General features: G+C 47.8%; 1 protein-coding gene across 4 annotated transcripts in view; it reads left to right on the plus strand.

The window, feature by feature from the left end:
• POLE (DNA polymerase epsilon, catalytic subunit) overlaps positions 1 to 13,590 on the plus strand; it is a 55,983-nt gene that overhangs the window by 20,303 nt on the left and 22,090 nt on the right. For all 4 annotated transcript variants that reach the window (XR_014825803.1, XR_014825804.1, XR_014825805.1 and 1 more), the window contains exons 21-27: positions 3,785 to 3,933; positions 4,949 to 5,041; positions 5,284 to 5,428; positions 7,633 to 7,790; positions 8,438 to 8,633; positions 9,880 to 10,094; positions 13,412 to 13,514. Coding sequence is in view for 1 of the 4 variants with exons in the window: in XM_021073944.2 (XP_020929603.2) it covers positions 3,785 to 3,933; positions 4,949 to 5,041; positions 5,284 to 5,428; positions 7,633 to 7,790; positions 8,438 to 8,633; positions 9,880 to 10,094; positions 13,412 to 13,514 (1,059 nt within the window). In the remaining 3 variants the exon portion in view is untranslated. The remainder of the gene's footprint in view (positions 1 to 3,784; positions 3,934 to 4,948; positions 5,042 to 5,283; positions 5,429 to 7,632; positions 7,791 to 8,437; positions 8,634 to 9,879; positions 10,095 to 13,411; positions 13,515 to 13,590) is intronic.

Consider the following 13,590-nt stretch of genomic DNA (forward strand, 5'->3'; position numbering starts at 1 on the left):
TGAGTCTGACTACTCCAGAAAACTCAAATAAGTGGAATCATACAGTATCTGCCCTTTTGTGACCAGGTATTTCTCTCAGCCTAATGTCCTCAAAGGTCATTCATGTTGTAGCCTCTGTCAGCATTTCCATTTTTTTTTTTTTTTTTTTGTCTTTTGTCTTGTTGTTGTTGTTGCTATTTCTTGGGCCGCTCCCGCGGCATATGGAGGTTCCCAGGCTAGGGGTCGAATCGGAGCTGTAGCCACCGGCCTACGCCAGAGCCACAGCAACGCGGGATCCGAGCCGCGTCTGCAACCCACACCACAGCTCACGGCAACGCCAGATCGTTAACCCACTGAGCAAGGGCAGGGATCGAACCCGCAACCTCATGGTTCCTGGTCGGATTCGTTAACCACTGCGCCACGACGGGAACTCCTTCTTTTTTTTTTTTTTTTTTTTTTTTTTTAGCATTTCCATTTTTTTTTTTGTCTTTTTAGGGCCACACCCGCAGCATATGAAGGACCCCAGGATAGGGGTCAAATCAGAGCTATAGCCGTTGGTCTACGCCACAGCCACAGCAATGCCGGATCTGAGCCATGTCTGTGACCTACAACACAGGTCATGGCAATGCCGGATTCTTAACCTACTGAGCGAGGCCAGGGATCAAATCTGCAACCTCATTGTTCCTAGTTGGATTTGTTAACCACAGCTCCAGCATTTCCTTTTTTTTTTCTTTTTACAGCTGCACCTACTGCATATGGAAGTTCCTGGGCTAGGGGTCCAGTCAGAGCTGTAGCTACAGCCTACACCTCTGCTCACGGCAATGCTGGATCCTTAACCTGTTGAGAGGCCAGGAATCAAACCTGCATCCTCATGGATACTAGTCCGGTTCGTTTCTGCTGAGCTACAATGGAAACTCCAGCATTTCCTTTTTAAGGCTGAATAGTAGTCCATTGTATGGTTATAACACATTTTCTTAATCCATTTGTCCATTGATGGATAGTCGGGTTGCTTCCACATTTTAGGTATTGAGAATAAATCTACTGTGAACATGGGTGTGTAAGTATCCCTTTGAGGTCATGCTTTCAGTTCTTTTGGGTATATACCCAGGATTGGAATTGCTGAATCTTATGGTAATTGTATTTAACCTTTTGAGTAGCTGCCGTACCATCTCACTTTATTTTATTTTATTTATTTATTTATTTTTTTGTCTTTTGTCTTTTTGTTGTTGTTGTTGTTGTTGCTATTTCTTGGGCTGCTCCCGCGGCATATGGAGATTCCCAGGCTAGGGGTTGAATCGGAGCTGTAGCCACCGGCCTACGCCAGGGCCACAGCAACGTGGGATCCGAGCCGCGTCTGCAACCTACACCACAGCTCACAGCAACGCCGGATCGTTAACCCACTGAGCAAGGGCAGGGACCGAACCCACAACCTCATGGTTCCTAGTCGGATTCATTAACCACTGCGCCACGACGGGAACTCCTCACTTTATTTTAATTAAACTATTGAGTTACTTGTTCATTTGTCTTCCTCATCAGACAAGTGCTGAGGGTATAGTGACTGTATCCATCTTTTCTTTACAGTCTAACACAGCACCTAGTACATAGTAGACACTCAGTAAATATCTTCTTCTTTTTCTGTCCTTTACATACCAAACTTTAAAAAAATGTCAGAGGAAGTTCCCATTGTGGCTCAGATACGAATCTGACTAGCATCTGTGAGGACACAGGTTCGGTCCCTGGCCTCACTCAGTGGGTTAAGGATCCGGTGTTGCTGTGAACTGTGGTATAGGTTGCAGATATGACTGTAACTGCAACTGTGGCCAGCAGTTACAGCTCTGATTGGACCCCTAGCCTGGGAGCCTCCATATGCACTGGGTGCAGCCCTAAAAATAAAAAAAAAATTTTAATTAAAAAATGCCAGAGTTCCCATCATGGCTCATCGGTAATGATGGGAACGAACCCAATTAGGATCCATGAGGACATGGGTTCCATCCCTGGCCTCAATCAGTGGATTACGGATTCAGTGCTGCTGTGAGCTATGGCATAGGCTGGCAGCTGCAGCTCCATTTGGACCCCCTAGCCTGGGAACTTTTTTTTTTTTAATGATTTTTATCTTTTTCATCATAGCTGGTTTACAATGTTCTGTCAGTTTGCTACTGTACAGCAAGGTGACCCAATCACACATGCATATATAAATTCTTTTTCTCACATTATCATGCTCCATTGTAAATGATTAGATATTTTTCCCAGTGCTTTACAACAGGATCTCATTGTTTATCCAGTCCAAAGGCAATAGTTTGCATCTATTAACCCAAGATTCCCAATCCATCCCACTCCCTCCTCTTCCCCCTTGGTAACCACAAGTCTGTTCTCCAGGTCCATGAGTTTCTTTTCTGTGGAAAGGCTCATTTGTGCCGTATATTAGATTGCAGATATAAGTGATATCATATGGTATTTGTCTTTCTCTTTCTGACTTACTTCACTTAGTATGAGAGTCTCTAGTTCCATCCATGTTGCTGCAAATGACATTATTTTGTTCTTTTTGATGGCTGAGTAGTATTCCGTTGTATATACATACCACATCTTCTTAATCCATTCATCTGTTGATGGACATTTAGGTTGTTTTCATGTCTTGGCTATTGTGAATAGTGCTGCCATGAACATACGGGTGCATGTGTCTTTTTCAAGGAAAGTTTTGTCTGGATATATGCCTAGGAGTGGGATTGCTGGGTCAAATGGTAGCTCTATATTTAGTTTTCTGAGGTACCTCCATACTGTCTCCCATAGTGGTTATACCAATTTACATTCCCACCAACAGTGTAGGAGGGTTCTCGTGATGCCATTTAAATGATATGTGTATTAGCAAAGGGGAGGTGATATATACTAAAATAACAGTAATTCATTTCAGGTGTACTGGTATAATATCCCCTTTCCCCTACACCCATATTCCTGTCTTGGCTACGTGCAGAAATGCTGCTCTTTCAGGGCTATTAACTCCCTGACTTCCTGTAACAAGATTCAGGCCCCATGTCTTTCGTTTTGTGTTCTAACCATCAGGGTTTGTGGCTAGAGTGTGCCTGGTGCTTGAATGTGCCTGGTCTTCCTTCAAGGTAGTGGAAGTGTCACCTGGTTACTGGATTCTTTTCTTGAGTAGTCATTAGCTTACGACAGTCTCCCAAACTTGCTTAAAATTCCCTCTCTGGGGAGTGCCCATTGTGGCTCAGTGGTAACAAACCCAACTAGTATTCATGAGGATGCAGGTTTGATCCCTGAACTTGCTCAGCAGATTAAAAATCTGGTGTCGCTGTGAGCTGGGGTGTAGGTCACAGACGAGGATCAGATCCCATGTTGCTGTGGCTGTGGTGTAGGCGGGCAGCTGTAGCTCAAATTTGACCCCTAGCCTGGGAATTTCCATAAGCCACAGGTGTGGCCCTAAAAAAATAAATAAATAAGTAAAAGTTCCCTCTCTGTTTTCTTTGATCCCCTAGTGGGATTTCTAAATTAATTATCCTACTCTGTCCCTATCATTTGTTCCTGGAAATTGTATGCCAAAGTATTTAGGGGGGGCTGGGTTGTGATTTCTACAACTTTCAAATGTTTGTGCTGATGGAGAAAGGGGATGGACTAAAGGAAATATAAAAATACCAATGGTGGCCCCTCTTATATATGGCCTTCACTGTCCTTCCTTTTCAAGTTTTCTTTAAGTTTGAAATTTTCAAAATGTTAAACCCTCGGGGCCATTAACTGTACATAGAACCTGAGCCTGAAGACACTAGGGGCTGATTGGTCTTTATGTGGCTCTCAGGTGTGGAAGAAGAAGCTCTCTGCAGCTGTGGAGGCAGGGGACGCGGCGGAGGTGAAGCGCTGCAGGAACATGGAGGTCCTGTACGACTCCCTGCAGCTGGCGCACAAGTGCATCCTCAACTCCTTCTATGGCTACGTCATGCGCAAGGGGTAGGCTCCTACTGGGTGGGGCCCATGGGGCTAGTGAATGCATGAACTTAGGTTGGGCGGAGCCCAAGGGTGCAGGTGAGAAGGAGAGTCGGGGTCTCAGTTCAGGGAGAGAGCAGGTTGGGGTGGGGGTCGAGGTCACGCTGACCTGGAGGGTCCCGGGGGTCTAATGGGGGGCATGCTGGGCATGTTTTGAACATCCTGGGCTGGAGACAGCAGTCTGGTAGTTTCTGGCATGTGCTAATGAGGTGTGTAAAGCCTTCCAAAAAGTTGAGAAAGCTGGGAGTGGTGGGTCCTAAAGCTAAGCTGGAGACTGTTCCTGAGGTCGGGTGCCAAAGGGAGATGAGGCGAGGTGGGGCCTGAGTGTGTCTGTTGGACCAACGGCTAGGTGGGTGGGGGCTGAGGGAGAACAGGTCACAGAAGGTGAGGTCTGGCCAGGGCGGGGGACTGGGAGGGTCAACATGGGCACCTCTGGAGAAGGAGAAAGGTGGGGTTGAGGGAGGGTGGCTTTACTTGTTGCTTTTTGATGGCAGAGAGGGAGGGGCTGAGAACTGGAACCTGAGCAGGATTCCCTGGGGTGGGGAGGGGCTGGCCTCAGGTCTGAGACCTGGTGTGAACAGCGAGCCTGGGCATCTGCAGGCTTGTGTTTTCCCTGAGAAGCCAGAGCATGCCTGTGGGGGTTGGGAGAACAGAGAAGGCCTGTGGGGAGGAGGCTTGTGGAGGACGTGCCACCCTCTGGGCTGGCATTAGCCATCCTGCTGATGAGGCCGAGGTCGTGAGCTATTGCAGTGGCAGCATGCTGCATCTTTCCAAAACTTTCCTGAGCTCAGCCTTGCACCTTGACATAGAAACAGAGGAGTGGCCTCGGCAGAGCTGAATTCCACTAGTTCTCCTTCAACACTTCACATGTCCATTCTTGTCCCCTTCTTGGCATCGTTCTCTCCCTCCCCCAAAACCCCACCTCCTCTACTGACCTGCACCCCCCCTCCCCCGCCCCGGCTGTCATTGTCCTTCCCAGGGCCCGCTGGTACTCCATGGAGATGGCCGGCATCGTCTGCTTCACGGGGGCCAACATTATCACCCAGGCGAGGGAACTGATTGAGCAGATCGGGTGAGTGGTGCACCCAGCTCAGCTGCTAGTTGGGGGGCGGGCACGCCTGATAGGGAAGGCCGGATGTCGGGGGGTAGGGAAGAGCAAGTAGGTGAAGGTGGAGGTGGAAATTGGCAGGTGTTTCATTTCATGGGTTCACAGGAGGAGCCCCATCCACTGTCAGGACTCCACATGGGGTTCTTGCTAAGGAGGCCACAGTCCAGCATCCATCCATCCAGCCTCACTTCTCTGTTTCTCTGAAGGAGACCCTTAGAGCTGGACACAGATGGAATATGGTGCGTCCTGCCAAATAGCTTCCCTGAAAATTTTGTCATCAAGACGACCAGTGTGAAAAAGCCCAAAGTGACCATCTCCTACCCCGGGGCTATGTTAAACATCATGGTCAAGGTGAGCCTGGGTCTCCAGAGAGGGGCTACTGTTTGGGCTTGGGTTCCTAGTGCCACCACTGAGGCATTTGGGAAAGGGGACAGCACTGGCTCTCATACTGATGTGCTTACCTTCCTGGTTTCAGACCACCCTGCCTCCACTATTCAGATTGGTTTTCTTTCTTTCTTTGTTTTTTAATGAATTAATTTTTTTTTAGGGTAACACCTGCGGCATATGAAAGTTCCCAGGGTAGGGGCTGAATCGGAGCTGCAGCTGCTGGCTTTTGCTATAGCCACAGCAACATGGCATCTGAGCCACCTCTGTAGATTGGTTTTCTGTAGGCTGAGCATCTGTCCAGAAAATGCTGTGCTCCAGAGTTATCTGACTCTGGAATTTCTGCTGTGACTCAGCAGGTTAAGAATCCGACATACTGTCTGTGAGGATGTGGGTTCGATTCCTGGCCTCGGCTTAGTGGGTTAAGGATCCAGCGTTGCATGGCTGTGGTGTAGCCGGAAGCTGCAGCTCCGATTCGACTTCTATGTGCTGCAGGTGCGGCCCTAAAAAGAAAAAAAAGTTACTTGAGTCTATATTCTCCCTCAACGTTAAACCCAGACTTAGAGAATAATCTCACAAGTAGAAAACAGAGAATGCCCATATATCCTCAGCCTGCTTCCCTTAACGTTATGATCTTCTGTAAACCAGTATAATTGTTTATACAGGACCTCAGTTTCTCCAGGACCTCAGGCTACTTTTGGTCTTCCTGTCTCTTTAGTCCCCTCCAGCCTGGCAGCCCCTTGGTCATTCGGCTCTGTTAAAACCAGGACACTGGTGATGAGTACCTGTCGAGTGTTTTGTTTACTGCTCCTAGATTTGGGTTTGTCTGTTGCTCTTTGTTATTAGACTGAGATTATTTGGGGTTTGGGGAGAAAAGCCCCAGAGGTGATGTGTCCTGAGTTGGTATTCTGTCAGGGCACGGTGTCAGAACCTGCACTTCTACTCCTGCTGGCTTCCCCGCTGCCATGTCGTGGGTGTGAATCAGTGAGTGTGAGAGTATTATCTGAGCCACCGGAGGAATCAGTAAATGCTGTGGAGGAAATACTTTTTTTTTTTTTCTTTTTTGGCCACCCCAAGGCGTAGAAAGTTCCCAGGCCAGGGATCAGATCCAAGCAGCAATTACAACCTTCCCTGCAGCTATGGCAATGCCACATCCTTAATCCACTGTGCTGGGCCGGGGATCGAACCTGCTTCCTAGCACTCCAGAGATTGCGCTGATCCCTGTGTCACAGTAAGAATTCCTGGAGGAGATACTTTGTGGGTTTTTTTTTTTTTTTTTTCCTTTTCTTTTTTTTTTAGGCTCACACCAGCAGCATGTGGAAGTTACCGGGCTAGGGGTCGAATCAGAGCTATAGCTGCCAGCCTATACCACAGCCACAGCAACTCTCTCGGGATCTGAGCTGCATCTGTGGCCTACACCACAGCTCATGACAACACCGGATCCTTAACCCACTGAGTGAGGCCAGGGATTGAACCCATGTCCTCATGGTTACTAGTTGGGTTTGTTACTGCTGAGCCTCAACAGGAACTCCTGGAATGTGTTTTATTTATTTATTTTTATTTTTTAATTATTTGTTTTGTCTTTTTGCCACTTCTTGGACCGCTCCTGTGTCATATGGAGGTTCCCAGGCTAGGGGTCAAATTGGAGCAGTAACCGCCGGCCTACACCAGAGCTATAGCAACGTGGGATCCGAGCTGAGTCTGCCACCTACACCACAGCTCACGGCAACACCGGGGATTGAACCCACAACCTCATGGTTCCTAGTCGGATTCGTTAACCACTGAGCCACGACGGGAACTCCTGGAATGCGTTTTAATTTACTTACTTTACAGGGTGTAGTTCTGTGGGTTCTGACCCTCACATGTAGGCGTGAGTTTCCCTGGTGCTGCCCTTGGTTGTCAGCCTCTCTTCTCATGCCCGAACCCATCTCCCCAGCATGTTCTTCGTATGATGATTTTTACCTTTTCCAGAATGTCCAATGAACAGGAACATGTTGTGTAACCTTTTGGACCTAGCAGGAGGCACTTTGGCTGGTCTATATTGGAGTGTGTCAGAACACTGATCCCGTTTTCTTGCCCAGCTTGCTGACCCTTCACCCTTGAGGGGGGTAGCTGGTCTTGTCCAGGTTGGGATGGTTACCAGTGAGGCTGCCCTCTCTGCACTCTTGCAGGAAGGCTTCACCAACCATCAGTACCAGGAGCTGGCTGAGCCTTCCTCTCTCACCTACGTCACCCGCTCAGAGAACAGCATCTTTTTTGAGGTTGACGGACCCTACCTTGCCATGATCCTGCCAGCCTCCAAGGAAGAAGGCAAGAAACTGAAGAAGAGGTAGGAATCCCATAGCCCTTATGCTCGAAAAAGGAAAGGGTGGGTTAGGTTTAATAGCTCCTCTAGAAAATGGACCAGGGCATAGGATGGGAACAGGACAGGTCTGCGGTTGGGCCTTTTTTTTTTTTTTTTTTTTGTCTTTTTAGGGCTGTACCCACAGCATATAGAAGGTCTCAGGCTAGGGGTTGAATCCGAGATGCAGCTGCCAGCCTCTGCCACAGCCACAGCAACGCCAGATCTGAGCTGCATCTGCAACCTGTGCCACAGCTCATGGCAACACTGGATCCCTAACCCACTGAGCAAGGCTAGGGATTGAACCTGGATCCTCATGGATACTAGTTAGGTACTTAACTTGCTGAGTCACAATAGGAACTCTGGTTTGGGCTTTTTTGATTCGATTTCCAATGCTTTTATCAACACTGATACCACTAGCTCTGTCTCCACAGAGAACAATCTGGTTCTGCAGATTGCAGGCCCTGCAGTCACTTTTATTTTGGAGTAGCATAAACCTCCAGGGTAGAGAGATGTTTGCTGCTTGATGGATGCTAGCAGGGAGGGTAGGAGAGAGAAGGAGGAAGGCAGAGGACTGATGAGAAGCAGCTGGCATGCAGGCTTCTGTTCTCTGCCATGCCTGCCTGTGTCTCTAGGTATGCCGTATTCAACGAGGATGGGTCCCTGGCCGAGCTCAAGGGATTCGAGGTCAAACGCCGAGGGGAGCTGCAGCTGATTAAAATCTTCCAGTCCTCGGTGTTCGAGGCCTTTCTCAAAGGCAACACACTGGAAGAGGTATATGGCTCTGTGGCCAAGGTGGCTGATTACTGGCTGGACGTGCTGTACAGCAAGGTAAGGGACCCAGGGTCCAAGGCGACAGATGAACTCAAGGCTAATTCTGATGAAATCCCACGACTTTATTAGTGCCAGGGCCTCTCAGAATTTCCTTCAGCTTCTGTATCCACTGATGGAATTCTGTGAGGGAGACTGATAGGAGGATAATGAACAGATTGAAGCTGTTTATCCTCCTCAGACAGCCCCCTTGGGCTCCTCATCGCTGAAGAATGCTGCTGGTTCAGCTATTGGCTAGCTGGCCACTTGTCTTTTCTTTTTTCCCTCTTGGTTTCTCCTCTCTCATCTTTTTCTTCCTTTTAGTAGAAAAATCACCAATTAATCTGCCTTTCCTTTTTTATTGCAGTCTTAGTGCTAATAGCTCAATAAATGTTTCTTATTTTCTGCACAGTCGTTTGGGGTTTTTTTTTTGTTTTGTCTTTTTTCTTTTTTTTAAGGCCACACCTGCAGCATATGGGGGTTTCTAGGGTAGGGGTCTAATAGGACCTGCAGCTGCCAGCCTACACCATAGCAACACAGGATCTGAGCCGCATCTGCGACCTACATCATAGCTCTGTAACCAACTGAGCGAGGCCAGGGATCGAACTTGTGTCTTCATGGATACTTCAAATTTGTTTCTGCTGAAACTCGATGGGAACTCCTGCACGGTTTAATAACATAAAAATTGGAAAAAAAAGGGGGGGGGGGCGTCATGGCTCTGTGGTTAACAAATCTGACTAGTATCCATGAGGACACAAGTTCGATCCCTGGCCTTGCTCGGTGGGTTAAGGATCTGGCGTTGCCATAAGCTGTGGTGTAGGTCGAAGACATGGCTCAGATCCTACGTTGCTGTGGCTGTGGCATAGACCGGCAGCTACAGCTCCAATTTGACCCCTAGCCTGGAAACCTCCTTATGCCGCGGGTGTGGCCTTAAAAAGCAAAAAAAAAAAAAAAAATTGGATCAGGTTAAGGATCCAGCATTGCCACTGCAGTGACTTCAGTCACTGTTGTGGTGTGAGTTCAGTCTCTGGACTTTGAACTTCCACATGTTGTGGGTGTAACCCCCCCCTCAAAAAACATAAAAGTTAAGGCTTTGTTGTGGTTTTTGTGTTGCTGCACCCTGGCACAAGACAGCCCTGTTACACTACTGCCCTCAGCTCCTCAGGTTGGAGGAATGCAGGACTTTAATGGAGGAAAGCCTTGGGAGAGATGAGTGTGGTATTCCTTTCCTTCTGCGTGACGTTTTGCCCGCTGCCTCTTTCTCCAGGCAGCTAACATGCCTGATTCTGAGCTGTTCGAGCTGATCTCTGAGAACCGTTCCATGTCTCGGAAGCTGGAAGATTACGGGGAGCAAAAGTCTACGTCCATCAGCACGGCCAAACGCCTGGCGGAGTTCCTGGGGGATCAGATGGTGAAGGATGCAGGGCTGAGCTGCCGCTACATTATCTCCCGGAAGCCCGAGGGGTCTCCAGTCACAGAGAGGTGAGGCTCTCCGGGATTAAAGGAGGAATTCCATAAGGGGCTGGGAAACTCATGCTGCTATGGAACCTCTGTACCTCCTTAGAGGTACAGCTCCTTAAACAGTGCAGGGATGGTCAGGACCTGAAAGAGGCAGGAACTGGGCTGTGGACCCCTGCAGATCAGATAACACTAAGGCTTGCTGGAGCCCCACTGGGCCCCCTGGGAGTGGGGGTGTCTTGGAGGGTCTGCTATGAGGGGCCCATCACGAGTCCAGTTCAGGTGAGGACCAGGGCTCCAGATCACTCACACCCTCGAGGAGAGAGACGCCAGCTTGGCTGGAGAGGTTGCACTGGGGAGCCTCACAGAATGCTCCAGCATCTGAGGCTTCTTTGCACCACCAGTGACATGCCTTCCAACCCCCTTTACGACAGAAGGAAATGTCCTCCAGCTTCTGGAACTTTTCAAGAGCAACGGCAAAGCTGCCATCAAATAGCAGCTTCCAGGCCTGATTCTGGAAACTCCAGGGTCCCTAGGACAGTTGTGTCACCAGTGCTCCTTCGGCCACTTGAGTGTTGCATGGGCTTCATGAATGAAAGAGGAAAGTACAGTGTATCAAAGCCACAGTCTTTCCCATTGATGGTGCGTAGAATGAAAGAACTCAAACCTGTCTGTGAGTGTGTGACTGTGGCAGAGCTTCCTGCCAAGAACTCCAGGACTAGAGTGGCCTGTGGGCAAACGCAGGAAAGTAGTACTAAATTCCATCAAGAGAAACTCAAAGACAGCCTCGGCAGTGGTGCACTATTCTTGTAATCAGGGTCTTGCTGCTCCTCCGGTGAGGTGGCCCTGCGACTTGCTGTGACCAGTAGAATATGGCAGAAGTAACATGCAATTGCTGAGCTCTGGTCCCAAAAGACCTTGCAGTTCTGCTCTTGCCCTCTTCTCTTGCTGCCTGGCATGGCCAAGAGATGGTGGGCAGAAGGAGTTCTAGGCCAGGAAGCCTGAGAGCTCAAGTGCGGGAGGCCCAGCTGATAGCACCAACTGCCATGCCCATAAGGGAGGCCACTGCAGCTATACCAGTGACTTGAAGAGATCACCCAAATTATAGACTCCTGAACAAGAAATGGTTATTGGTTATTGTTTCAACCCAATGTTCATAATACAGCAGTAAATAACTGTAGAGCCTGAAACTTCAGTAATCAGTGTCCTTACCTATGCTAGAAAGGCTTGAAGAAAGAAGTCAATGAAACACATCAAAAGTTTTTCTTAAAAAGAGTCATAACAAGGAGTTCCCGTTGTGGCGCAGTGGTTAACGAATCCAACTAGGAACCACGGGGTTGTGTGTTCGATCCCTGGCCTCGCTCAGTGGGTTAAGGATCCGGTGTTGCCGTGAGCTGTGGTGTAGGTCGCAGACACGGCTCAGATCCCGCGTTGCTGTGGCTCTGGCGTAGGCTGGGGGCTACAGCTCCGATTCGACCCCTAGCCTGGGAACCTCCATATGCCGCAGGAGCGGCTCTAGAAAAAGGCAAAAAGAAAAAAAAAAAAAGTCATAACGAAAAGAAGGAATTTGATGTGAGGCTAAAATAGATGATAGAGTAAAATAAAGAATTCCTATATGTCAGAGTTCCCATTGTGGTGCAGCAGTAATGAACCCCAACTAGTATCCATGAGGATTCGGGTTCAATCCCTGGCCTCACTCAGTGGGTTAAAGGATCTGGCATTGCCAGGAGCTATGGTGTAGGTTGCAGATTCAACTTGGATCCCGAGTTCTGTGGCTGTGGTGTAGGCCAGCAGCTGTGGCTCCAATTTGACCCCTAGCCTGGGACCTTCCTAATGCTGCAGGTGTGGCCCTAAAAAAGACAAAAAAGAAAAAAAAAAAAAAAGAATTCCTATATGTCAGTAAGAAAAAGGCAAACAACCGAAAGAAAAAGTGGGCAACAGATATGAATGGGCAGTTCAAAAATGAAGAAATCGATGGCTGGCACATGCAGAGATGTTCAGACTCATAGTAATCAAGAAATGCAGATTTTAAAAATGCCTCTTGATTGGAAATGAAGAGTCTGATGATACCAGTTGTTGGTGACCATGGAGACTAGCGCTCACACAGTGTGTGTGGGAGTGTGGATGACAATCACTTTGGAGAGAAACCAACAGTGCATGATGGAGTAACAGACCCCCAGTTTACCCCCGTAGCTGAACACGTCAGTGAACCTGCCCCCACGTAGCTTCCCGTGTGTGTTTACATGGTGTTTAAAAGCAAAGTCTAGGAACGCAAAAGTGTCCATCAGCCAGAAAATGGAGGAATGTATTTCTTATGCAATAAAATGGTCTTCAGGTGTTGGGATGATTGAATCAAGGCTGTCACTACACTGATAGAGCTTGAAACATTTGAACAGGAAAGGCAGACTGCAGGACAACACACAGAGTGCACTTCCATCTGTTTAAGTTTACACACATGGGACGTGCACACATAACTGCTGTAAAAGCATGCCTGGATTGATAAACACCAAGATAAAGACTGTTTACTTCTGTATGAGGAAGGTCAGGGGAGCTGCACAGAGGACTTCATCCTTATTTTTACTTTTTCATCCATGATATAAAAATGACAGTGCCAGTTTGAGAGCCCTGGATGGTGGGGGCCCAGGTGTCTTTCTAAGTTTCCTCATAACTTCGTGATAACAAATACTGCCTCTAGTGAAGGAAAGGAGTAGTGACAGTTGCCTTATTGCTTTGCTAGTGATGTGAAAACTGGCTTCATCTTTCAGGAGAGCAGGTGGACTCTGTATTTTACTCAATGAATAACATGTTTTTAATGTTTTATTATATGCATGCTCATGAATATATAATTTGTGTAAGGATGTTTGTAACAGCTCTGTAAACAGTGGCCAAATACAACAGACCAGATGGCCAATGATGGGAGGTGTTAAACCATGATATTTTAATATGGTGACGTATTATGTAATTATTAAGTATGATAAATGTCAGATGTAGGTACAGTTTATTATACAAAATAACTACATTCAATAAAAACATAGGTTACAGGAGTTTCCATTATGGCTGTGCAGTAATGAACCTGACTAGTATCCGTGAGGACTCGGGTTTGATCCCTGGCCTTGCTCAGCATGTTAGGGATCCGGCGTTGCTGTGGCTGTGGCTGGCAGCTGCAGCTCTGATTTGACCACTAGCCTGGGAACTTCCATATGCCACCTAGAAAGACAAAAAAAAAAAAGGTCATAAAGTAGGTTGTAAGTACTTATTTCACATAAAATACTTGGTATCAACACTATGATTGGATTTAGGGAGATTTTCACATTTGTGAGTTTGTGTCTCTTCTTACCCAGGGCCATTCCACTCGCCATTTTCCAGGCAGAGCCCACGGTGAGGAAGCACTTTCTCCGGAAATGGCTTAAGAGTTCTTCCCTTCAAGACTTTGATATTCGGACAGTGAGTGCTGGTTTTTTTGTTTTTTCTACTCCCAGAAGTTTCGAAGGAAAACTCAACAGGGCAGAGTATCCCTGAC

Source organism: Sus scrofa, chromosome 14 (assembly GCF_054392235.1).
Source record: "Sus scrofa isolate SSC_HxYL_T2T_F1_AM1 chromosome 14, Sscrofa_HxYL_maternal_Yorkshire_Landrace_v2.0, whole genome shotgun sequence".
Lineage (NCBI taxonomy): Eukaryota > Metazoa > Chordata > Mammalia > Artiodactyla > Suidae > Sus > Sus scrofa.